At 47.9% G+C, this 25,171-nt stretch overlaps 1 protein-coding gene across 4 annotated transcripts in view; it reads right to left on the bottom strand.

The window, feature by feature from the left end:
• The window catches only part of jarid2b (jumonji and AT-rich interaction domain containing 2b), a 594,617-nt gene that overhangs the window by 289,205 nt on the left and 280,241 nt on the right, over positions 1-25,171 (bottom strand). The window contains exon 1 of one of the 4 annotated variants that reach the window (XM_072509616.1): positions 9,734-9,959. The exons of the other annotated variants lie outside the window; for them this stretch is intronic. Coding sequence (XP_072365717.1) covers positions 9,734-9,797 — 64 coding nt within the window. The 5' untranslated portion in view covers positions 9,798-9,959. Of the gene's footprint in view, positions 1-9,733; positions 9,960-25,171 lie in introns of those variants that run through there. 4 annotated transcript variants of the gene reach the window in all.

The raw sequence follows: 25,171 nt of genomic DNA on the forward strand, positions 1-25,171 counted from the left end.
TGCTCATCATTAGTAAGGGAAGTCTTAATGCTGAAGGTCTCGTCCATGAAAAGAGTCTTGGCTACTTGGCACTTTCTGATCTCTATACAAGATCATACAGTCCTAATGCAAAATACAGTTAGGAGGCATCCACAATCATTTTGAAAGAGACCTTTTCTGGATCTATCAACCTCAATGGTATCTGTGACTTAAGGGGAGTCCACTGGGATAATGGGGAGGTACTCTTATTGGCAAGACAAGACTAGTGATGTCCTCAAGGATCTCTGTTGGGGTCTTAACTATTGGTCATCTTTATTAATGACGTGGGTGATGGGATAGAAAGCCACATATCTAAATATGACGACAGACAACACTGAGCATGAAATATTTTAATGATATTAAAATATCATTTTAATGAGAGAATTTCATTGCAGTGTTAATGTAAGCCTACTTGTGACAATGAAGATAATTATTAAATTCAGCAAATGGGTAAAACTGGCAAATGGATTTCAGGTTGACAATTGTGAAGGCACTCACTTTAGTACTAAAACGGACAGAACAGCATTTTTCAAAATGCTGAAAAGCTGGAATCTAAAACTCAGCGAGGTGGAGGACCATGTAAATGGAGTTCTGATATATAGATCCTTAAAATGTCTTTGGCAGATAGAGGATTTCATCAAAAAGGTTAACATGGCACTGTAGGTTAGCACTGCTGCCTCACGGCATCAAGGACCCGGGTTTGATCCCGGCGCCGGGTTACTGGCCGTGCGTAGTTTGCACATTTTCCTCGTGTCTGCGTGGGTCTCACCCCCACAGTCCAAAGATGTGCAGGGTAGGTGAATTGGCCACGCTAAATTGCACCTTAATTGGATTATTTTTGAAATTATGAGGAGAAATTAAACAAACATGTGTTCCGTGTTTTTTTGTTTTTATAAATTTGGAGTACCCAATTCATTTTTTCCAATTAAGGGGTAATTTAGCGTGATTAATCCACCTACCCTGCACATCTTTGGGTTGTGGGGGCGAAATACACCCAGACACGGGGAGAATGTGCAAACTCCACATGGACAGTGACCCAGAGCCAGCATCGAACCTGGGACCTCGGTGCCGTGAGGCAGCAGTGCTAACCAGTGCATCACCGTGCTGCCCAGAATTCAAAAGAGTTGATTTGATCAAAGTCTTCAAATTACCTCCCTATCATGAGGAGGTAGTGGCATAGAGGTAATGTTATTGGACTAGCAATCCGGGCTAATAACTGGGGGCTCCAATATAGCTGGTGAAATTTAAAACCAATTAATAAATCTGAAATTAAAAGGGTGTTAGTAGTTTTCCAATTTTCTGGGACTTTTCCCGGAGTTAAAGAATTCATGGAAGATTATTACCAGTGTATCCACCATTTTTGTAGCTACTTCCTTTTATAGGAAGTGGTCTCAAGCTGCTACGAAGTCTAAAAAAAGTAACAAAACCAGTAGAGGGCCGCCCGGCATCAACCTAGACACCTGAAACCACACTGCCGTACCCAGCCCTGTCAATCCTACTAAGTCTTCCTTACTAACATCTGGGGGCTGTGCCAAAATAGGGAAAGCTATCCCATAGGCTAGTCAAGCAGCAGCCTGACAAAGTCTTCCTCAAAACTATACCTGACAAACAATGTCCCAGAAATCACCTTCCCTGGGAATATCCTGTCGCACCAACAGGACAGACCCACTGGAGGTGGCAACACAGTGACACAGTCAGGAGAGAATTGCCCTGAGAGTCCTCAACATTGACTGGACTCCATAAAGTCTCTGGCATCAGGTCAAACATGGGTGAGGAAATAGTCACTAAGAATGGCTCATTAGCACCACTACTGACCGAGCTGGCCAAGTTCCAAAAGACGTAGCTGCTTGACCGGGTCAGTGATTGGCAGTGAGGGAACCAACAAATAGGAAAAACCTACTTGACTTCATCCTCACCAATCTACCTAGTACAGATGTATTTGTCCATGTGTATAAGTAGGAGGGATCACCACACAGACCTTGTGGAGACAAAGTCCCGTCTTGACAGTGAGGGTACCTTCCACGATTGAGTGGGACAGTCACCCTGTTGGACAGGGTAGGTTTTGAACAGATGCAGTCATTCAGAATTGGGCATCCATGAGGCACTGTGGCCCATCAGCAGTAGCAAAATTGTATTCAAAGTGCAAGGTAACCACCTGGACCGGCATACCCCCACTCTTCCATTACCATGAAGCCCGGGAGAATCAACCCTGGTTCAATGAAGAATGCTGGAGGGCATGACATGGACAGCACTAGGCATACGTAAAAGCGAGGCCTCAACCTGATGAACCACAACACAAGACTACTTTCATGCCAAACAGCAGATGCAGCATGCGATAGAGCTAAGAACTCCCACAATGAACGGATCAGATCTAAGCTCTGTAATCCATGCACATCCAGTCATGAATGGTGGAAGTGGACGAGTAAGCAACTAACAAGAGGGCAGGCTCCACAGATATCCCCACCTTCAATGATGGAAGAGCTCCAGCATATCTGTGTAAAAGACAAGGCTGAAGTATTTGCAACTATCTTCAGCCAGAAATGCTGAGTGGATGATCTACTTCGGTCTCTTCCTGAGGTCCTCAGCATCACAGATGCCAGTCTTCAGGGGCAGCATGGTGGTGCAGTGGTTAGCACTGCTGCCTCTCGGCACAGAGGACCCGGGTTTGATCCCGGCACCCGGTCACTGACCGTTTGGAGTTTGGGTGGGTCTCACCCCCACAACCCAAAAAGATGTATACGGTAGGTGAATTAGCCACGCTAAATTGCCCCTTAATTGGAAAAAAAGAATTGGGTACTCTAAATTTATTTTAAAAAACAGATGCCAATCTTCAGCCAATTTGATTCACTCCGCGTGATATCAAGAAACAGCTGAAGTTATGGGATACTGACAACATTTAGCAATGGTACTGAAGACTTGTTCTCCTGAACAAGTCACGCCCCTCAAGCTGTTCCAGTACAGCTACAACCCTGGCATCCACGTACCAATGTGGAAAATTGCACAAAAATCAAGACAAATCCAAACTGGCCAATTACCGACCCATCTTATGAACAGCAAAATGGCATCAAGTGGCACTTACTCAACAAAATCTGCTCACTGATTCTCAGTTTGGGTTCTGCCAGGCCCACTTCAGCTCCTGTCCACATTACAGCCTTGGCCCTAACACGGATAAAAGAACTAAAAACTCAAGAGATGAGATGAGTGACTGCCCTTGACATCAAGACAGAATTTGATCAAGAAGGCACGAGGAACCCTAGCAAAACTGAAATTAATGGGAATCAGGAAGGAAATCCCTCCACTGATTAGAGTTAAACTTAGCACAAAGGAAGATGGTTCTGGTTTTTGGATGTCACCCCTCTCAGTGCAAGGACATCATTGCAGGAGTTCCTCAAAGTGGTGTCCTAGGACCAACCACCTTCAGCTGCTTTATCAATGAACTTCCTTCCATCATAAGGTCAGAATTGGGGGTATTTGCTGATGATTGCACAATGTTCAGCACCATTCGCAACTACTCAGATAATGAAGCAGTCAGTGTCCAAATGCAGCATGACCTGGACAATATCCAGGTTTGGGCTGACAAGTGGCAAGTAGTGTTCACCCCACACAAGTGCCAGACAATGACCATTTCCAACAAGAGAGAATCCAACCATCGTCCCTTGACATTCAATAACATTACCATTGCTGATTCCCCACCATCAACATCCTGGGGATTACCATTGACCATAAACTGAACCGGACTAGCCATATAAATACTGTGGCTCCAAGAGCAGGTCAGAGGCTGTGAATTCTGCAGAGAATAACTCAGCTCCTGACTCCCCAAAGTTTGTTGAGCATCTACAAATCAGGAATGCGCTCCACTTGCCTGGATCGGTGCAGCTTCAAAAGCACTCAAGAAGGTTGACACTATCCAGGACAAAACAGCTCCCTTGATTGGGTGACCCATTAAAGGATTAAACGATCTAAAGGGGTTGCGAAGTGGATCGAAATCTAATCTATGGATTTTTAATGGAATAGAAACATATAGCACACAAGCACATTTATCTGTGCCTGTTGTTTAGAAACTGTAGAAAATTAAAAATAGCATTTCGAAGAATGCAGCATTTCCTCTTTATTGCACTAGAGCCTACATTCGAGCGTTGAATTCAAGTTTAAACCCACAACCTTCCAATTCAAAAGCAAGCATCTCCCATGCAAGCTAAAATGGCACAATTCCTGTATAGCCAGACTAGAGAGACAAGCGACATAGAGCAGACTATTAATTTTTTTGCAACCACTCAAAAAATTAGTCATAAACAGTTCCACTTATAAGTATGCATTTAACAACAGTATCTACGTTTTCAAAAGATGTATTGCGCATCTTGCATTCCATCAACCAAAAAGATGGGTAACAGACACCTGGGGCGTCATTCTCCGACCCCCCCGCCGGGTCGGAGAATGGCCGTTGGCCGCCGTGAATCCCGCCCCCGCCGAAGTCTCCGGTACCGGAGATTGGGCGGGGGCGGGAATCGGGCCGCGCCGGATGACGGGACCCCCCGCTCAATTCTCCGGCCCGGATGGGCCAAAGTCCCGCCCAGAAATTGCCTGTCCCGCCGGCGTAAATCAAAGCTGGTATTTACCGGCGGGACCAGGCGGCGTTGGCGGGCTCCGGGGTCCTGGGGGGGGGGGGGGTGGGCGCAGGGCGATCTGACCCCGGGGGGTGCCCCCAGGGTGGCCTGGCCCGCGATCGAGGCCCACCGATCCGCGGGCGGGCCTGTGCCGTGGGGGCACTCTTTCCCTTCCACCTCCGCCACGGCCTCCACCATGGCGGAGGCGGAAGAGACTCTCCCCACTGCGCATGCGCGGGAAACTGTCGGCGGCCGCTGACGCTCCCGCGCATGCGCCGCATTTCTGCGCCAGCTGGCGGGGCAACAAACGCCATTTCCGCCAGCTGGCGGGGCAACTAACGCCATTTCCGCCAGCTGGCGGGGCGGAAATCCCTCCGGCGCCGGCCTAGCCCCTCAATGTTGGGGCTCGGCCCCCAAAGATGCGGAGCATTCCGCACCTTTGGGCCGGCGCGATGCCCGTCTGATTGGCGCCGCTTTTGGCGCCAGTCGGCGGACATCGCGCCGTTGGGGGAGAATTTCGCCCGTTTCTTTTTAAATTTAGAGGACCCAATTATTTATTTTCCAATTAAGGGGCAATTTAGTGTGGCCAATCCACTGAACCTGCACATCTGTGTGTTCTGGGGGTGAAACCCACGCAGATACAGGGAGAATGTGCAAACTCCACACGGACAGTGACCCGGAGCTGGGGTCGAACCGGGGCCCTCAGCACCGTAGGCAGCAGTGCTAACCACTGTGCCACCGCCCTCATGGTTTTTAAAAAATCAGTAACAACTCATGTTTATTCTATAATTCACTTGTCACTTCCCGAGTACTTTGTAACCAGTAACAAAGGAAAAAATGGTGCACTTTCCACCCGATTTCCCCAAGTTCCAAGAAGTCAACAGTCTCGCAGTTAGTTTTACCAAAGTCAGGGTTATTTAGTAATAATACTGTAAACTGTGGTGCTGCTATCGCCAGAGGCCATACAGCTACCATTGAGCCCACCAAGAGTAACATAAACAGAACTGCCATGTTTTCTAACTGCCAGCAACTCAATCTGCATATACAGATTTGGACAATGGTTTTGCCCTCAAGTCCTGTAGAGATCCTCCCTAACAACGGAAAAGGTATGGATACAAACTCAACTTGTGGTAGATGTTTTTGGTTTAGAGATGTTGTATAATCAGTGTCGGGATGCAAACAAAGCGGTTTCTGCAGCACTCAAGGGACTGCACCAGCAAGGGAAGGTGGGGCTTTGAAAGTAGGGTGAAAGAATCATTCAGATTGTTAACCACACTAAAAGGATGAACAGGCCCAGAAGCTTTAGAGAGAGTCTGTGATGTTGCACTCAGAATTTACAGAAATGCCATTGTGAAGACATGGGCAAATCTGTAAAAAGGAATTCAGTTTGCAGTTAAACTTGAAGTGCACTACCTGATGAGTAATGTAATATAAATAGATAATTTGAAGATTATTTCCATTTTAATGTAAACTGTCATATAGTGAACCACATGATTGCTTAAAAAAACGTAATCAACAAACAGCATATACGAGTCCTACCTATATTTCTTCTGTTGCAATTTACATAGCAACAGCAAGTTTAGAATCCTCCTTCCCTGGAATACCTGGAGGGACTTCTTAGATGGTTAAGTCCTAATGGTTTTCCTTATCAGCACCTAACTTAATGTTCAGTCCAGAGGAGAAACTTGCAGCACAGAAATCATCAATTTGACCTATTGTGTCAGTGTCAAGCATTATTGAATTAATTCAAAACTAATCTCACCATCCAACTCACCACACAGCCATGCATCTTCCTGCAGTTTATTTACCTGCTTATTTCTTTGTAAAATAACGCAGTTGTCTCTGCCTCAACAACTCCCTGTGATAAATCATTTGATGTTCTTAAAAACTCCACTAATTTGTAACAACTTGTTCAGGTGATGAATTAAAAATAACAATAATCTTTATTTTTTTTTTAAATTCCTCTCCCACTCCCCCGCCCTACCCGTACCCCCCACCTTATTTTTCAATAATCTTTATTATTGTCAGTCGGCATACATTAACACTGTAATGAAGTTACTGTGACAATCCCCTAGTCGCCACACTGAGGGAGAATTCAGAATGTCCAAATTACCTAACAGCACGTCTTTCAGGATTTGTGGGAGGAACGGAGCTCCCGGAGGAAACCCACACAGACATGGGGAGAACGTGCAGACTCCACACAAACAGTGACCCAAGCCAGGAATCATACCTGGGACCCTGACGCTGTGAAGCAACAGTGCCAATCACTGTGCTACTGTGCCGCTCATCCTTCCCGTCACATAATTCCCAATCAAGGGAAACGCTTTCCGGAGCACCCATCCCACCACCTTCAACCAAATTGTTTTTCTACAGCATTCTCCCTCACAGCTCCCCGCCAACCAAATAAGGAGAAATTTGGCCATTTCCCCCCCACCCATGAAAAGTATTAAAAACTATTAGTGGATATCAGACTCAGTGAGAAACAGTCTCAAAATCGCCAACGTTATATAACCTCATTGATTAGAAGGTCCGTGCCTTCACAACTTGGAATCAACCACACAATACGGAGCCACACAAAAAAAGTTCCAGATTCAATATATGATGAAACAAAATGGGCGGGATTCTCCACTCCCACGCCGAAGTGGCCGCGCCGTCGTGAACGCCGTCGAGGTTCACGACGGCGCGGAACGGCCCCTGTCCCGACCGATTCAGGCCCTGACAATGGGCCAGTATCGGGGCCGCGTCATCTACATGCGCCAGGCCTTGTCGCCCGTGTAAAACGGGCGCCACATAGATGACGTGGCCGGCGCCGCATAACGGACGTCATCCGCGCATGCGTGGTTGCCATCCTCTCTAAGTCCGCCCCGCAAGAAGATGGGGGACGGATCTTGCGGGGCCGCAGAAGGAAGGAGGTCCTCCTTCAGAGAGGACGGCCCGACGATCGGCGGGCACCGATCGCGGGGCAACTCCACATTCCAGATGAAGCCCGGTGCAGGATCCCCCCCCGCAGGCCGCCCCCCCCCCCAGCGTTCACGCACCACCCACGACTGCAGCGACCAGGTGTGGACGGCGCCGGGGGGAACCCGCCGTTTTGGCCTGGCCGCTCGGCCCATCCGGGCCTCAGAATAGCGGGGGTGCCGGAGAATCGCCATTTTCGGTGTCTCCGGCGATTCTCCGTTCCGCGAAACTCGACCGGGCCGTTCCCGCCGCTTGGGAGAATCGCGGGAGGGCATCGGATCGGCGTCCTCGGAAATTTTGGCGGCCCAGGCAATTCTCCCAACCGGCATGGGAGTGGAGAATGTATCTCAGCAGTTTCATGAAAATGGGCTTCTGTGCACAAGGAGATTAGTATTTTTTCTGATTTATTTTGTCTCTGTATTAAATCAGTCCGGGCTACTGCATCTATCCCATTGTCTAGTGACTCTTGGCTCAAAAGCATAATTGTGGATATTTAGCATGGATCCCATCTGGTTCAGCTGTGGTGCCTTCCATGATCAAAAAAATAGCCTCTCACTCTCGGAATCACCCAAGAAAAATGGATGAATGGATGACTTGAAATTACTTGAATGAAACACCAGCCAAGTAATTTTTCAGGAGAGGGGTGGGGGGGGGGGGGGGGGTTGGGGAGGGAGAGAGAGAGAGAGAGAGAGGAGAGATGCAGGCAAGAGAACAAGATGTGATGAATAAATGATTATATTTGGGAAAGGCAATATTGTACTATACACAAAAAATATTGCAGCACAAAGTGAATACATTTCCTTAATCTGAATTCCAGTGAAAACAGTACATTTATTCACCCAAACAATAAATCTTGATTGCGTAAAATAAATCAACATCCATGGCACTTACCAAGTTGCTTTACCCTTCATATAGCCACAGACACGGGAAAATTTAAAGTTCACACATCAGATTCATGAGTTGAATTCTTTTTTAATTTTTCTAATTGAGGGGCAATTTAACATGGCCAATCCACCTACCCTGCACATCTTTGGTTTGTGGGGGTTAAGACCCATGCAATCACGTGGAGAATGTGCAAACTTCACACGGTCAGTGACCCGGTGCTGGAATCTAACTTGGGTCCTCAGCGTCGTGAGGCAGCCATGCTAGCCACTGCGCCACCTAGACCATGAGTTGAATTTACAGAAATGCCCTATTGTACCTCCAAACTATTCTGCAAAATAAATTAAGCGTTTTGACATTGCTATAGCCTCATAACTTCAGCAAGGACTGCAAGAGGTACTACAACAGATACAAGCATCCAAGGTTAAGGAGAAAAATAAGTCGAGGATTCTGACATTTCCTGTTAAAAATGCTACTCATGTAGAATGCCATACAATGGGGAAAAAATCCTGAAACACTATTTCTGATTGTGGAACCCCCATCCCAACAATGTAATATTCCTCTTCTTGACAGTGAGGTTTCATCTTGTATAATGCTACGTGGGGACAATTTTCTTTTTTTTTTTTTTTTTTTAAAAGGGCGGGCTGTCTTTCTGCAACAGGATTTATTCGCAAACAAATTAGTTTTGGCATTTTTTTTTTTTTTTTTAAATAGTGCAGACAGACCCCATTGGTACAAAATTGGCTCATCACCAAAATAGGTCTAAAGGGTTAAACAAAGAACATGAACACAAAAGACAAGGTTAGTACTGAAAATACTGCATTAAAAATGTCCGGGCAGTGCTCACCAGTAAGAATTAAATGCTTCCCTGTCATAAATGAGAGCAGCAATACGCAAGATTAAAATCTGAGACACAAAGTCGGCACAACACAATGCCACACACATGAAAATACAGCAGTGCACAACACATCCGTGAAGATGAACACAAATGGAGACAGCATGCAGCTGAGCCAGCTCACTAAGAACACGTTAAATCCACATATACCAGCAGCAGTCAAAAGCAAAACAATATCTACTGAAGAGAATGCTGCACGAACATTCAAGCCATTACTGACGGAATACGAGAGTCATGTCTACTGTGAGCACTGCTATGGCAGACCTATACAAGCAAATATCCTTTACAATCATAAATACAACAGTGGCGTTTTAACAGTACACAGCCTTCCTGACATCCTTGATCAAAAATCTACATTTTCTCCTAGATCGTGCACCTTGGACTGTAGTAGAGGACAGGTGGTGGATGGTAGACATCGTCACAGCCTCTGCCGATGGCATTTCCTGGCCTATTTAGTGAGCCACTAAAGCAGAATTCAAGATGAACCCCCGTTGATTTCCACTTCCATCAGCCTGATTCTTCACTGCTGTTGAATGCTGCACCACATGACCCAGGTGAGCTAAGCAACTCGCTGGCTTAAGGAATCCAAAGTGCGAATGCAAACAGAAGCTTGGAATTTTTTTTTAAACCCAAGCAAGCTCTTCTGGTCGGAGACGAGGTACAATTTAACTGAATTGGCTGTAAATACTTTAGGAATTTAAGGAAACACAGATTTAAACTACGGTTTAAACAAAAGGGATATTTATTGCCAATTAGTGCACAGGCTTGCCAGACAAGCCTTTGAGAATTGCATCCTTTACATGTCAAGCAAACATCTGCTGTGGCTCAGCCTGAAAAGACTCACGTGATCACTGCACCGCTCCAGTTTACCAGGGAAATTTGTTAGCAGCACTCCCACAAATTATGGTGTATTTCATCTCCCTCTGCTTCACGCTTGTGACTCGGCTAAAACATTGCTTTTTAAGGCGTCTGTATTCCTTTGCCAGCAATCTAGACTTATTTAACCGAAAGTATGATTACTCAATTATTCCAGCAATCCAAAATTGTAGAAAAATAATTCTGAATGCACGCTAGCCATGGTAGAAATGTAATCATACTAGTAAGCAGAATCTGAGGTGATCATGCAAGTGAAAAATCAATTGTGCCCAATTAGCAGAAAATAAATGAATAGATGTAAATGTAGCAGTTTTCCAGATCTTTTTGTGCACTGTCCAGGTAAGGTTTAAAAATGTACAAGTGCAGACCAGCTGGCACCAACCCTAGTTCGCTCTTTTTGTATGCATGGACATGCTGTACCTTGTAATGGTAGCATATAGTTTGTCCTTGTTTCCTCCCACATTCCCAAGTTGGCAACTGCAACCAAACTGGCTGGCAGTGATCCAAAGCAAGGTCACAAAAAACTTCTCCAGAGCAAAAACAAACCCACACTCTACTCAGAAATTCCTCCTCATAGCCAGCTCGAGATGGCATAACACTGCAGGAGGGTAGACACCTCCAGAGCCAGAAAATAGAAATGATGGGAGGTGGGCCATAAGGCGGTGGGAGGAAGAATTTTTTAAATAATAAAAGGGTTTCAGAGGGATGAGGGATGCTTTAATAGGACAATGGTGTAGGGGTGAGAGGTCAATTCCTTTTTTTCACCCAGAATACTACATGTCTTATTTGGCATCACGTTCCAACAAGCTCCTTTTCCACAGCACAACAGAAGAAATTATGCCTACCTTCTTTACCAAGATAAGCAGCAAATGGATGGGTGCAGGAAGCAATAATGGTAATTTTCCAACTACAGGGCTAATTATTCCTCGACCCTGCCCAGCAACGCTTAGATCAATAGCAGCATTCTTTCTCAGCTCAGCATAAAGCAAAGCTCCAACCAAGGAGCTCCCTAGTTTGTATGGCTCAATGCCACAGCATAATGGAAAAGAGAAGATTGTTCTGAAATATATTCAATTGTGGCTTTAAAGATAAAAATCTCTACAAACCTTTGTGACACTATGTATGAAGCTGAAAGATGCTAAACAACCTATTTTCAAAATAACAGGTTTCCTGGTTATTAGTTAAACAAATACCACTAAAGGAAAAAATTAGGCAGGCAATTAGGGGCTAATTGGTTTCACTCTATTATTCACCTTCCTCAAGAAATATCTACCATCATCTGTTATAACAAAGTTTGAGTTATCTACAACAGTAACCTATCTTTTCATGTAGCCTAATGAGACAAAGTCAGTTATGGCAATATTAGAGCAAATGCAAAATAGGCTTGGTCAAACAGGTAGGAATGTCTTGAAGGAGGAAAGCGAAGTAGAAAGGTGGTATGATTCTGCCCCAGAGTTGCAGGCCTAGACAATTGACAATATGGCCATTGGCGGAGCAATTAAAATTGGGGATGCATAGAAGAACAGAATTATAAGAGCACAGATAGCTCAGACATTTGAGAGACTGCAGGTCATACTGAGGGGTGAGGCCATGTTTGGTTTTGAAGACAAGAGTAGGAATTGGGAAGTAGCCAGACGGGAAACTATCTCGTATACATTATTCCCATATTTGAGCCACATTGTCTAAAAAAAATTCAGGTACAATCCCTGCCCTATGTGGAACTAGCCAAACTCTGTTAACAGGTGCAACAATTAACGACAAGGGCTTCTGGTTTAAGTCTTTGAAAAAATGGTTTGAGGTCCTGATATTGTATAAATGGGACGTGTGTAGGCATGCCAAAAGGTGACAAACTTAGCACTTGACTGTGAGCCAATCTACTGCAGTAATTCAAGGTGGCAGCACATTGCTACCATCTTGTGAGTAATAAGGGATGGTCAACAAATGCTGGGCTTGTCAGCGATGTTACACCCCAAGAATGATTTAAAAAAAAATAAATTTAAGAGTACCCCAATTCTGTTTTATTCCCCAATTAGGGGGCAATTTAGTGTGGCCAATTCACCTACCCTGCATATCTTTTTTAGGTTCTGCGTGAGACCCACGCAGACACAGGGAGAACGTGCAAATTCCAGACCCGGGTCCTCAGCACTGTGAAACAGCGGTGCTAACCACTGCGCCACCATGCTGCTCCCCCCCCAATCATCAGCAAAATAATGGAAAGGATCATCAACAATGCCATCAAGCGGCTCTTAGCAATAGCCTGCTTACAGACGCTCAGCTTGGGTTCCGCGGACCAGGGTCACTCAGCTCCTGATCTCGTTACAACCTTGGTTCAAACTGGACAAACCGGCAGAATTCCAGAGGTGAGGTAAAAATGACTGCCCTTGACATCAATGCAGTATTTGACCAAGTATGGCATCAAACAGCCCTAGCAAAACTGGAGTAAATGGGAATCGGCACGGGGGGGGGACAACTCTGTTGGTTGGAGTCATGCCTAGCACAAAGGAGAATGGGTGTGGTGGTTGGAGATCTATCATCTCAGCTCCAATACATCACTGCAGGAGATCCTCAAGGGACTGTCCTAGGCCCAACCATCTTTAGCTTCTTCATCATTGACCTCCCTTCCATCATAAGTTCAGAAGTGGGGATGTTTGCAGAAGACCAAAGAGAAAATGCTAGAAAATCTCAAGCAGGTCTGGCAGCATCTGTAGGGAGAGAAAAGAGCCAACGTTGCCAGTTTTGACAAAGGGTCATCTGGACTCGCAACGTTAACTCTTTTCTCTCCCTACAGATGCTGCCAGACCTGCTGCGATTTTCCAGCATTTTCTCTTTGGTTTCAGACTCCAGCATCTGCAGTAATTTGCTTTTATCCAATGTTTGCAGAAGACTACAATGTTCAGCATCATTCATGATACTCAAGACAAGAGGATTTATATCCAAATGCAGCAAGTCCAGGACAATAGCCAAGTTTGGGTTGGCAAGTGGCAAGTAGTGCCAGGCAATGACCACCTCCAACAAGAGGGGATCTAACCATCACCCCTTGACATTCAATGGCATTAACATCAAGAATCTCCTATTATCAACATCCTGGGCGGGGGGGTTTCCATTGACCAGAAACTGAACTGGACTAGCCATACAAATACCGTGGCTACCAGAACAGGTCAAAAGCTTGGAATCCTACGGCAAGTAACTTACCTCCTGATCCCCCAAAGTCTGTCCAACATCAAAAAGCAGGAGTCAGTTGAATACTATTCACTTGCCTGGTGAGTGCAGTTCCAACAACACTCAAAGCTCAAATCCATCCAGGATAAAGCAGCCCACTTTATTGCTACCCCTTCCACAAACATTCACTCCCTCCTCCACTGACGAACAAGATGCACTACAGAAACCCACCAAGTTTCTTTAGTCAGCACCTTCCATCTAGAAGGACAAGAGCAGCAGATACCTGCGAACATCACCACTTCGAGGTTCCCCTCCAAGTCACTCACTATCTTGACTTGGAAATATATAACCGTCTCTTCACTGTCGGTGGGTCCAAAACATGGAATCCCCTCCCTAACAGCACTGTGGGTGGGTGTACCTACACCTCAGGGACTGCAGTGATTCAAGATGGCAGCTCACCAACATCTTCTGAAGGGCAACTCGGGGTAGACAATAAATGCTGGCCTAGCCAGCAATGCCCACAACCCGTCAACAAATTTTAAAAACTGCTTTAAGGTTTTACGGTACCATGACCACCATAGAATGAACTGTTCCTCACCAAGAGCAAGAAGATAGGGGAAAAAATATGCATTTGATAATCTGTTTTCTGCTACTACTATTTTCTTTCTCTTCATTTTCTTTGTTCCCCTGCATCATTTCCCAATTAACCCGAGTACCAGAGAGCAATCTTCACTCGGAAATTTTCCCAGCCTTTAATTTTGATACAGAACTACCCAGAGGGTAGTTCCATATCACCGAGGGACGACAGTGGTTAGCACTGCTGCCTCACAGCACCGAGGCCCCAGGTTCGATCCCAGCTCTGGGTCATTGTCTGTGTGGAGTTCGCACATTCTCCCCGTGTTTGTGTGGGTTTCGCCCCACAACTCAAAGATGGGCGGGGTAGGTTGATTGGCCACGCTAAAATTGCCCCTTAATTTGAAAATATCTTTTATCTTTTCTTGCAGGCTTGAACATCCTCCGAGGCCCGTGGAGACCTTTTGACCTGACCTAACCTGACCTCCACGACCTGGAAGTGGATCGGGCCCAAACCGGACGTGACGTCCCGACCTCGATTTGGAGCCGACCCGGACCTCGGATCTCCCAACCCGGCTGAACAACCAACACCAGTCCCTGAATCGCCCAGCCCAGTCCCCGGAGCTCCCGACCCGCAATGACGAGACCCAGCCCAACTCGACCCCGAGAGACCCGCCCAGCGACCCGACCCGGAGAGGCCCGCCCAGCAGCCCGACCTACCTGGGAATGCAAGAAAGAAAAATCCACGTGGAGGCCCGACCGGGTCTACTTCAAGGCCCGACCCCAGGAACGCCCAGGGAGAGAACAGATCATGGGACTCAGCCCAACCTGCCTCAGGAAGTCCCTGCCCACGACCCAGGACCCCCGAAATGGCGGAGACCCCGCGCAAGGACCCGAACGCGCTGCAAGGTATTCACGTGCCCGCAGAACACCGGGACCCATCTGGATTGCAAACATGCCCCCCTAGCAACCCCTCTACCTCAACCCTGCCAGACCCAACCGCGGAAACGTAACCCGAGCCATGGTCCCCACCAGCACCCTGGACGCTGCCAGACGCAACCACCTACCTTCCACAAGGTCAGACTTCTCCCATCGGATCCCAGGATCATCCAGCCGCAGCCGACGACCGAGGAAGCGAGGGAAACGTGGTGGTCTACAGGTTACACTGAAGCAACGCGGTTTCAAGACCCCTATCCCCAACATACTCCTGGCAAACGTCCAAGCGATCGAAAACAAGCTGGATGAATTTAACACTAGACTTACCTCTCAGAGGGAAGTAAGAGACTGCTATGTGCTCTGTTTCACAGAGACATGGCTCACCCCCGCCTTACCGGACTGTGCCATACAACCTGAAGGCTTCTCAATTCACCGGGCGGACCGCACCGCGTCATAGAAAACATAGAACATAGAAAAATACAGCACAGAACAGGCCCTTCGGCCCACGGTGTTGTGCCGAACCTTTGTCCTAGATTAATCATAGATTATCATTGAATTTACAGTGCAGAAGGAGGCCATTCGGCCCATTGAGTCTGCACCGGCTCTTGGAAAGAGCACCCTACCCAAAGTCAACACCTCCACCCAACACTAAGGGCAATTTTGGACACTAAGGGCAATTTATCATGGCCAATCCACCTAACCTGCACATCTTTGGACTGTGGGAGGAAACCGGAGCACCCGGAGGAAACCCACGCAGACACGGGGAGGACATGCAGACTCCGCACAGACAGTGACCCAAGCCGGAATCGAACCTGGGACCCTGGAGCTGTGAAGCAATTGTGCTATCCACAATGCTACCGTGCTGCCCTTAAGAACAAATAAATTTACACTATATCATTTTACCGTAATCCATGTACCTATCCAATAGCTGCTTGAAGGTCCCTAATGTTTCCGACTCAACTACTTCCACAGGCAGTGCATTCCATGTCCCCAGTACTCTCTGGGTAAAGAACCTACCTCTGACATCCCCCCTATATCTTCCACCATTCACCTTAAATTTACGTCATCAGGCAAAGCGAAGGGCGGAGGGGTGTGCCTCCTCATCAACTCCTCCTGGTGCTTGGATGTGGCGACCCTGGCGACCTACTGCTCCCCGACCTGGAATACCTGACCGTGAAGTGCCGCCCATGCTATCTTCCATGTGAGTTCACTTCAGCCATTATCACAGCAGAAGTGAGGAAGGCGCTGACGAACTGTACACAGTTAAAAACAACTACGAAACAGAACTGCCGGAGGCCTTGTTCGTCGTGGCCAGAGACTTCAAAAAGGCCAACCTCGAGTGTGTACTGCTAAAATTCCACCAGCACATCTCCTGTCCCACCAGAGGCGACAACACTCTTGACCACTGCTACTCAAAAATCAAGGGCGCCTACCGTTCCATCCCCCGACCGCACTTTGGGAAATCAGACCATAAGACGGTGCTCCTTCTCCCGGCATACAAGGAGAAACTCAAGCGGGAGAATCCAGCTAAGAAGGTTGTGCAGTGCTGGTCCGAGGAAACAGAAGAGCTCTTACATGACTGCTTAAGAGACAGTGGACTGGTCCATATTTAAGAACTCAGCGACCAACTTAAATGAGTATGCCACCACCGTCACAGACTTCATCAGCAAATGTGTGGACGACTGCGTGCCAAAGAAAGCAGTAAATACGTTCCCCAACCGGAAACCATGGCTCAATCGCGAGGCGTTCAAGTCATACGACCCTGACCTATACAAGAAATCCAGGTACGACCTCCGCAAAGCCATCCGAGATGCCAAGAGAGAATATCAAACCAAGCTATAGTCATAGACAGACTCTTGGTGATTGTGGCAAGGACTAAACAACATAACGAGCTACAAAGCGAAGCCGAACAGTATCTCCAGCAGCAGCGCACCCCTCCCCGATGAAGTCAATGCATTCTATGCTCGGTTCGAGCAGGTAACCAACAATCCGCTGTCGAGTGCCCCAGCAGCCCATAACTCACCCATACCCACCATCACAACTTCCGAAGTCAGATCGGCCTTCCTGAAAGTGAACCCTCGGAAGGCGATGGGCCTGGACGGAATCCCTGGTCGTGCACTCAGAGCCTGCGCGGACCAGCCGGCAGAGGTGTTTGCGGACATCTTTAACCTGGCCCTACTCCACTCCGCGGTCCCCACCTGCTTCAAGACGACCACCATCATACCGGTGCCAAAGAAGAACCAGGCAACGCGCCTCAATGACTACCATCCAATGGCCCTGACTTCAGTCGTAATGAAGTGCTTCGAGAGGTTGATCATGAAGCGCATCACCTCCATACTCCCAGAACGCCTTGGTCCACTGCAATTCGCATACCACTGCAGCCGGTCCACATCAGACGCCATTTCCCTGGCCCTACGCTCATCCCAAGAGCATCTCGACAACAAGGATTGTGCCTTCAACACCATAATCCCAGTCAAGCTCATATCAAAGCTCCAAAACCTAGGACTTGGCTCCCCACTCTGCAACTGGATCCTCGATTTTCTGACCAACAGACCACAATCAGTAAGAATGAACAACAACACCCTCCTCCACAATAGTCCTCAATACCCCCGCAAGGCTGCGTACTTAGCCCCCTAATCGACTCCCTGTACACACACGACTGCGTGGCAAATTTTGGTTCCAACTCCATCTACAAATTTGCTGACGATACGACCGTAGTGGGCCAGATCTCGAATAACGACGAGTCAGAATACAGGAGGGAGAGAGAACCTAGTGGAGTGGTGCAGCGACAACAATCTCTCCCTCAATGCCAGTAAAACTAAAGAGCTGGTCATTGACTTCAGGAAGCAAAGTACTGTACACAACCCTGTCAGCATCAACGGGGTGGAGATCGTTAGCAGTTTCAAAGTCCTAGGGGTGCACATTTCCAAAAATCTGTTCTGGTCCATCCACGTCGACGTTACCACCAAGAAAGCACAACAGCGCCTATACTTCCTCAGGAAACTAAGGAAATTTGGCATGTCCACATTAACCCTTACCAACTTTTACAGATGCACCATAGAAAGCATCCTATCTGGCTGCATCACAGCCTGGTATGGCAACTGCTCGGCCCAGGACCGCAAGAAACTTCAGAGAGTCGTGAACACCACCCAGTCCATCAAACGAACCAGCCTCCCACCTCCCGCTGCCTGGGGAAAGCGGGCAGCATAATCAAACACCCCTCCCACCCGGCTTACTCACTCTTCCAACTTCTTCCATCGGGCAGGGGATACAGAAGTCTGAGAACATGCACAAACAGACTCAAAAGCAGCTTCTTCCCCGCTGTTACCAGACTCCTGAATGACCCTCTTATGGACCTATCTCATTATCACTACACCCTGTATGCTTCGTCCGATGCCAGTGCTTATGTAGTTACATTGTATACCTTGTGTTGCCCTATTATGTATTTTCTTTTATTCACTTTTCTTCATGCTGCTCGCAGAAAAATACTTTTCACTGTACCTTGGTACACGTGACAATAAACAAATCCAATCCAAATATGAATTCGGTACTCTAAATTTATTTTTAAAAAGTAAATTCCTATATTCTATGCACAGGGCACTATGGTACTTGTACAATGTAGCACTTCCTCAATATTACACTAAAGTGCCTGCCTGCATGGTGTCTTCCAAGTCCTGAATGAAGTGTGAACGCACTTTTATTTACTCTTTCATAGGATGTGGCGTCATGGCTGGACCAGGATTTATCACCCACCCCTAATTGCCCTACAGATGCGGTGATGGTTATCCGCCTACTTGAACCACTGCAATCGATGTAATGTAGGTATACTCACAATGCTGTTAGCAAGAGAGTTCCAGGATTATGACCATGTGGTAGTTTAGGAACAGAGATATAGTTCCACATCAGGATGTTGTATGACTGGAAGGTGATTAAATGAGATCAGATGTTAAAACGGAGATGCCCAGTTTGCCTGTTCAGAGGGTGGAGGGGATTCAATCACACTTATTTACAGAGCAAGTTGTTCTACTTTCTTCTCCAGGGCAACATTCAGTCCCTCAACCTATATTACCAAGAACAGATAGTTAAACATTTGCCCCATTTGCTGTTTGTGTTCTGTGTTCAAACTGGTTGGTGTTTGCACTTACAAGGAATGATTGCACAGCAAAAGTAATTCATTGGATGCAAAGCACTTTAGCAAATCCTGAAGATAAAAAGCTTTTTTTTTTATAAATGCAAGTTCTTGTTACAAAGAATTGCACATATGAATTCCACATCCTGGACCTTACTCAAAATATTTAGATGACAAGAGACACTGTTAATAGAGTCATGAAGCATATTTCCCCAGCATTCTAATAATACCCAAATTCAGAGAACATTCAGCACTGGTCATTTAATTAACAGAATGTTGTAATCGTCACTCGGAAATTTTCCCGGCCTTTAATTTTCATATGGAACTACCCAGCCAGTCTAATATGCTGCTAGTAGCTGCTGCTTGGCTCAGTTAGTACGACTTCTACTGAGTCAAATGAGTTCAAACTCCACTCCAGGACTTGAGCACATAATCCAAACTGACACCCTTGTACAGTATTGAGGGAGTGACACATGCGGAGTGTTGTAGAATCATTGCTTTGTGGATTGAATTGAAATGGTTGCAATACAGGAGAACATTTGGCCCTTCTTGTCCAGCTCGCTGCAAAAGCAGCTCACCTAGCCCCACTCAATCCAGTCTTTTCCCCCGTAGCCCTGGCCCATTAAGTCCAGCTCTGCAAAAGCAACTCATCTAGCCCTACTCAACGCACCATTTTTCCCCATAGCCCTGTTTTATGAAGTCACGGAGAGTCCGCACCTAGTTGTATCAAAGAAAGGTAGGTTTATTTACAAGGCTATAATACACAGCTCCCGCCCAGTATGTTCCACCCAGGTCTTTAACGGTCAGTGTTGAATTGGCCAACCTTATATGTAATATGGATAGAGCTCACCCCACCCCTTAATGAGGGAGCACGGACTCCACAAGGGACACGGGAAGACAATAATCCCCACCCTGTAAGTCCTGTTCAGTGGGTTATGATACCCGGTGAGGGCAGCACGGTGTCACAGTGGTCAGCACTGCTGCCGCAAGGTGCCGAGGAGTCAGGTTCGATCCCGGCCCTAAGTCACCGTCTGTGTGGAGTTTGCACATTCTCCCCGTGTCTGCATAGGTCTCACCCCACAATCCAAAAGATGTGCAGGGTAGATGGATTGGTCACGCAAAATTGACCCTTAATTGGAAAAAAATAATTGGGTACTCTTTTTAAAGATTTAATTGATCCAATTGCCTATTGAAGAATTCACTTGAATGAAACTCTGTCAGAGCAAAAAGCAAAATAAAGTAAGAGTCAATATATTTTACATGCAATTAAACAATCTACCATAACTTAATTGTACAGTCACTTATTGTTGGACTGAGTCATGACACTATTGGTCAGACAACCACAAAAGGAAAACGTGAAACATCTACACCTTGGGATATCTGAAATTCAATCTTCTGAATAAAACTTGGTCACTGGGTTAAAATGTATTTTTTCAAAACGAAACTGCTCAATGTGCAAACATGGTATGATGTATTGAATCTCTTGCAGCATACATTGCAGCTTTCTGTAGCAACATCAGACAACATGAGCATATTCTACTGAGGTTTTGTTCAGAAACTATACAAGATTAATTCATGAACTGGTCCCTAAGCAAAATTAATACCAAATCCAGCTTGAAACTCCAATTAAAAAACCGAGAGGGGTTCTAGTGGCGGCTATGGAGGAGTGAGTCGCACATTTGGTGGCTCCCGCTCGGGTCGGACTTTTGGACCTTTCCCCCATTTTTCTACCGGACTTGAATTGTAAAACAGATGTTAGTGGCAATTGTCTACTGAATTCCCACTTCGGTGCATGGAGAGAAGGACTGGAAGTGTTCGTAAGGGCAGAAACAAAAAGACAGAGAAGGCTTGGGCTGTAGCTGCAACAGAAGACAGCATGGCGGAGGTTCGGACCTCAGGCTTGTCGACCCAGCAGTCTATGGAGTAGCTGATGCAAGTCATTCAGGATGGCTTTCCTAAGCAGAAACGGGACTGCTTGGACCCGATAAGAAAGTTGATTGAGCGGTTGGAGCATAGATTGGACGCCCAAGATCGGGTGATCCAGAAGGTGGAGAAGGCGCTGGCTGAGCAGGAGGAACATCAGACTGCGGTGGAGCTGGAGTTGGGGATGCTGAGGGACCAGCAGAAGTTCCTTGAGACGGTGGAGGACCTTGAAAACAGGTCCCGCCGGCAGAACCTAAGAATCGTCGGGCTCCTGGAGGGGTCCGAAGGAACGGACGCTGGGGCATACTTTGCAGACATCTTCGTGAAGCTGATGGGGGATGGACATTCTCCCGGCCCTTGGAGGTGGATAGGGCTCAGAGCACTCGTGAGGAAGCTGTGAATGGAAGACCCCCCAAGGGCAATGGTGGTGAGATACCACAGGCTCGCGGATAAGGAGCACATTCTACAGCGGGCCAAGCAAACACGGAGCTGTAAGTGGGACAATTGCATCCTGCGGGTTTACCAGGACCTGAGTGTAGAGGTGGCCAGGAGGAGAGCAGGCTTCAACCAGATTAGGTCGATCCTTTTTGAGAAAAAGGTGAAGTTTGGACTGTTACACCCAGCCCATCTCTGGGTCATGCACGAGGATCAGCACTTCTACTTCGAGTCGGCGGAGGACGCGTTGGACTTTGCGAAAAAGGGCTGGCGAAGGACTGAGAAATTTTGAACTTGGCTGCAACGTTCATGTTTTTGGGTTTTTTTCTTTTTGTTTCTCTGTGTTTGTAAAAACGTTCTCGTTTGCGTTTTATTGAAGATGTTTGTGATGCCGTTTGCATTGATTTGGAACCAGCGGTAGAGCTGAGTGAGTTAAGGTTTTCATTTGCACTGTTGTGGGATGGAGGTGTGCTTGTTTTTGATCTTGGTGCTTTTCCCGTTGGACAATTGTGTGGGGATTGTTTGATGCTGGAGTTTGTTCGTATGAGCGGCGATGGGGGGGGCAATAGGTAGGAGACTGTCTGGCGCCGGGGATGGGGGCCACCAAGCTACCTGGGCGAGCTAGCTCACGGAAGCGCAGTGGGGGGGGGGGGGTGCATATGTTTGGTTTAGTAAAGGGGCTGAGTTGCAAGGTGTTGTTACTGGGGGGGGGGGGGAAATGTTCTGCTGACGAGGGAGGGACTTGAGCTGAGCAACAGAGAGGAGGTTGGGGGCGGGGGCTGCCTTGGGATGGACCGGTGGAGGGGCGGGGGCTGCCTTGGGATGGACCGGTGGAGGCGCTGAGCACGGACTGGAGGTGGGCCTAAAAAAGGGGATGGCTGATCGGAGGAGGGAGGGGGGGGGGGGGGGGCATTGAGCCCCCCAACTAGGCTGATCACCTGGAATGTTCGAGGGTTAAATGGGTCGGTCAAAAGGGCACGTGTTCACACGCATCTTAGGGGATTTAAGGCGGACGTGGTAATGTTGCAGGAGACGCACCTTAGACTAACGGACCAGGTTAGACTGAGGAAAGGCTGGGTCAGTCAGGTCTTTCACTCGGGATTAGATTCGAAGACTAGAGGGGTCGCGATCCTGATCAATAAGCGGGTGGTGTTTGAGGCGGGTAGAATAGTCTTGGATGTGGGAGGTCGGTATATTATGGTCAGTGGGAAGTTAGAGGGGGAGCAGGTGGTATTAGTAAATGTATATGCGCCAAATTGGGATGATGTGGAGTTTGTAAAGAGGATGCTGGGGAAGATACCGGACCTGGATACGCACAGGTTGGTTATGGAAGGGGACTTCAACACAGTTATGGACCCTGGCTTGGACCGGCCAAGCTTGAAAACGGGCAGGGTGCCAGCAATGGCAAAGGAACTAAGAGCGTTCATGGAGCTGATGGGGGGCAGCCGAGGGTGAAGGAGTTTTCCTTCTACTCACACGTGCATAAAGTGTACTCCCGGATTGATTTCTTTATTTTGAGCAGGGCGTTGCTGGCTGGGGTTGTGGACACGGGATACTCGGCGATTACAATCTCAGACCATGCTCTGCACTGGGTTGACCTCCAGGTTAGTAAAGACAGTAACCAGAGCCCGCAATGGAGGTTGGATGGGACTTTTGGCGGATGAAGGGGTGTGCGAGCGGCTGAGAAAATGTATTCAGAGCTACCTGCAGGTCAATGACACGGGGGAAATTTCAGCAGCGGTGGTGTGGGAAGCACTGAAGGCGATGGTCAGGGGGGAATTGATTTTGATTCGGGCCCATAGGGAGAAGATGGACAGGGCAGAGACGGACCGACTGGTAAAGGGGATACTACAGATTGATAGGAGGTATGCGGATACCCCAGAGGCAGGGCATTTAAGGGAATGGCGGAGGTAACAGGCGGAGTTTAGCTTGCTGACGACAGGGAGGGTGGTGGAGCAGCTGAGAAAGGCGAGGGGGGAGATCTACAAACATGGAGAGAAGGCCAGCTAGAATGCTTGCACAGCAGATTAGGAAGAGGGAGGCAGCTAGGGAGATAGGGAAAGTAAAGGATGGAGATGGGAACCTGTTTGGTGATTCAGTAGGGGTGAATAAGGCGGTTAGTGATTTCTATAGCAGGCTGTACAGGTCGGAACCCCCTGCGGGGCCGGAGGGGATGAGGATGTTCAATGAGGCAAGGGAAAGAGGGGTGCTGCCCCCGACGATGTCACAGGCAATGATTTCACTGATTCTTAAGCGGGACAAAAACTGGAGCTGTGTGGGTCCTACAGGCCGATCTCCCTGTTAAATGTGGATGCCAAGTTGCTGGCCAAAATCTTGTCCTCCAGGATTGAGGATTGTGTTCCGGATGTTATTGGGGAGGACCAGACAGGGTTTAAGGACAGGTAGTTGGTGGCAAATGTAAGAAAGCTGTTAAATGAGGCCCCCGGAAGGTAGGGAAGGTAGCGAGGTGGAGGTAGTGATTATAATGGATGCAGAAAAGGCTTTTGATCAGGTAGAATGGGACTATCTGTGGGAGGTACTGGGATGGTTCGGATTCGGGCGGGGCATTATCGACTGGGTCAGGTTGCTGTATGAGGCTCCTGTGGCGAGTGTACGGACGAATAGGACTACATCGGACTATTTTAAAATGCACCGAGGGATGAGACAGGGATGCCCCCTCTCCCCACTGCTGTTTGCACTGGCTATAGGCGAATATGGCCGGTTTTTGGGGTACAAGCTTAATATGGGAATGAGTGAGATGTTTGTGGTCCAGGTGAGGGGACAGGAGAGGCGACTGGGAGAGCTGCCGTTAGGTACCTAGGTATCCAAGTGGCGCGGGAATGGGACCAGCTGCATAAATTGAATCTGGCCCGGCTGGTGGACCAAATGAAGGACGATTTTCGGAGATGGAATGCGCTTCCGTTGTCTCTGGCTGGGAGGGTGCAAACGGTGACGGTGAAGGTCCTCAGAGATTCCTATTTGTATTTCAGTGTCTCCCCATTTTTATTCCGCAGTCCTTTTTTAAGCGGGTCAACAGAGTGATCATGGGCTTTGTCTGGGCGGGCAAGACCCCGCGAATAAGGAAGGTAATGCTTGAGCGGAGTCGGGGAAACGGTGGGCTGGCGCTGCCAAATTTTAGCAACTATTACTGGGCGGCTAATATAGCCATGATCAGGAAGTGGGTGGTGGGGGCATGGGTGCGCATAGAGGCGGCTTCATGCAAGGGCACCAGTTTGAGGGCGTTGGTAAGTGCACCTCTGCCGTTCACACTGGCACGGTACTCCACCAGTCCAGTGGTGGTGGCGACCCAGAGGGTTTGGGGCCAGTGGAGGCGGCATGTGGGAGCAGTGGGAGCTTCGGTTTGGGCCCCAATCTGTGATAATCACCGGTTTGCCCTGGGGAGTATGGACGGGGAGTTCCGGTTATGGCGGAGAGTGGGGATTGAGGGGATGGGGGATATGTGAGATGTTCCCACTCCTACCGCTAAGGGGGATTCAGGACAGGGTAGTTTCCAGAGGGTGGGTAGGAGAAGGGAGCGTCTCGGACATTTACAAGGAGCTTATGGGGTCAGAGGAGATGCAGACCGAGGAGCTGAAGCGCAAGCAGGAGGAGGAGCTGGGAGGTGAGATAGAGGATGGTCTATGGGCAGACGCGTTGAGTAGAGTCAACATGTCCGCAACATGTGCCAGGCTCAGCCTGATACAATTTAAGGTTGTTCGCCGGGCTCACATGACAGTGGCCCAGATGAGCAGATTCTTTGGGTGGAGGACAGGTATGCAAAAT

Source organism: Scyliorhinus torazame, chromosome 6 (assembly GCF_047496885.1).
Source record: "Scyliorhinus torazame isolate Kashiwa2021f chromosome 6, sScyTor2.1, whole genome shotgun sequence".
Lineage (NCBI taxonomy): Eukaryota > Metazoa > Chordata > Chondrichthyes > Carcharhiniformes > Scyliorhinidae > Scyliorhinus > Scyliorhinus torazame.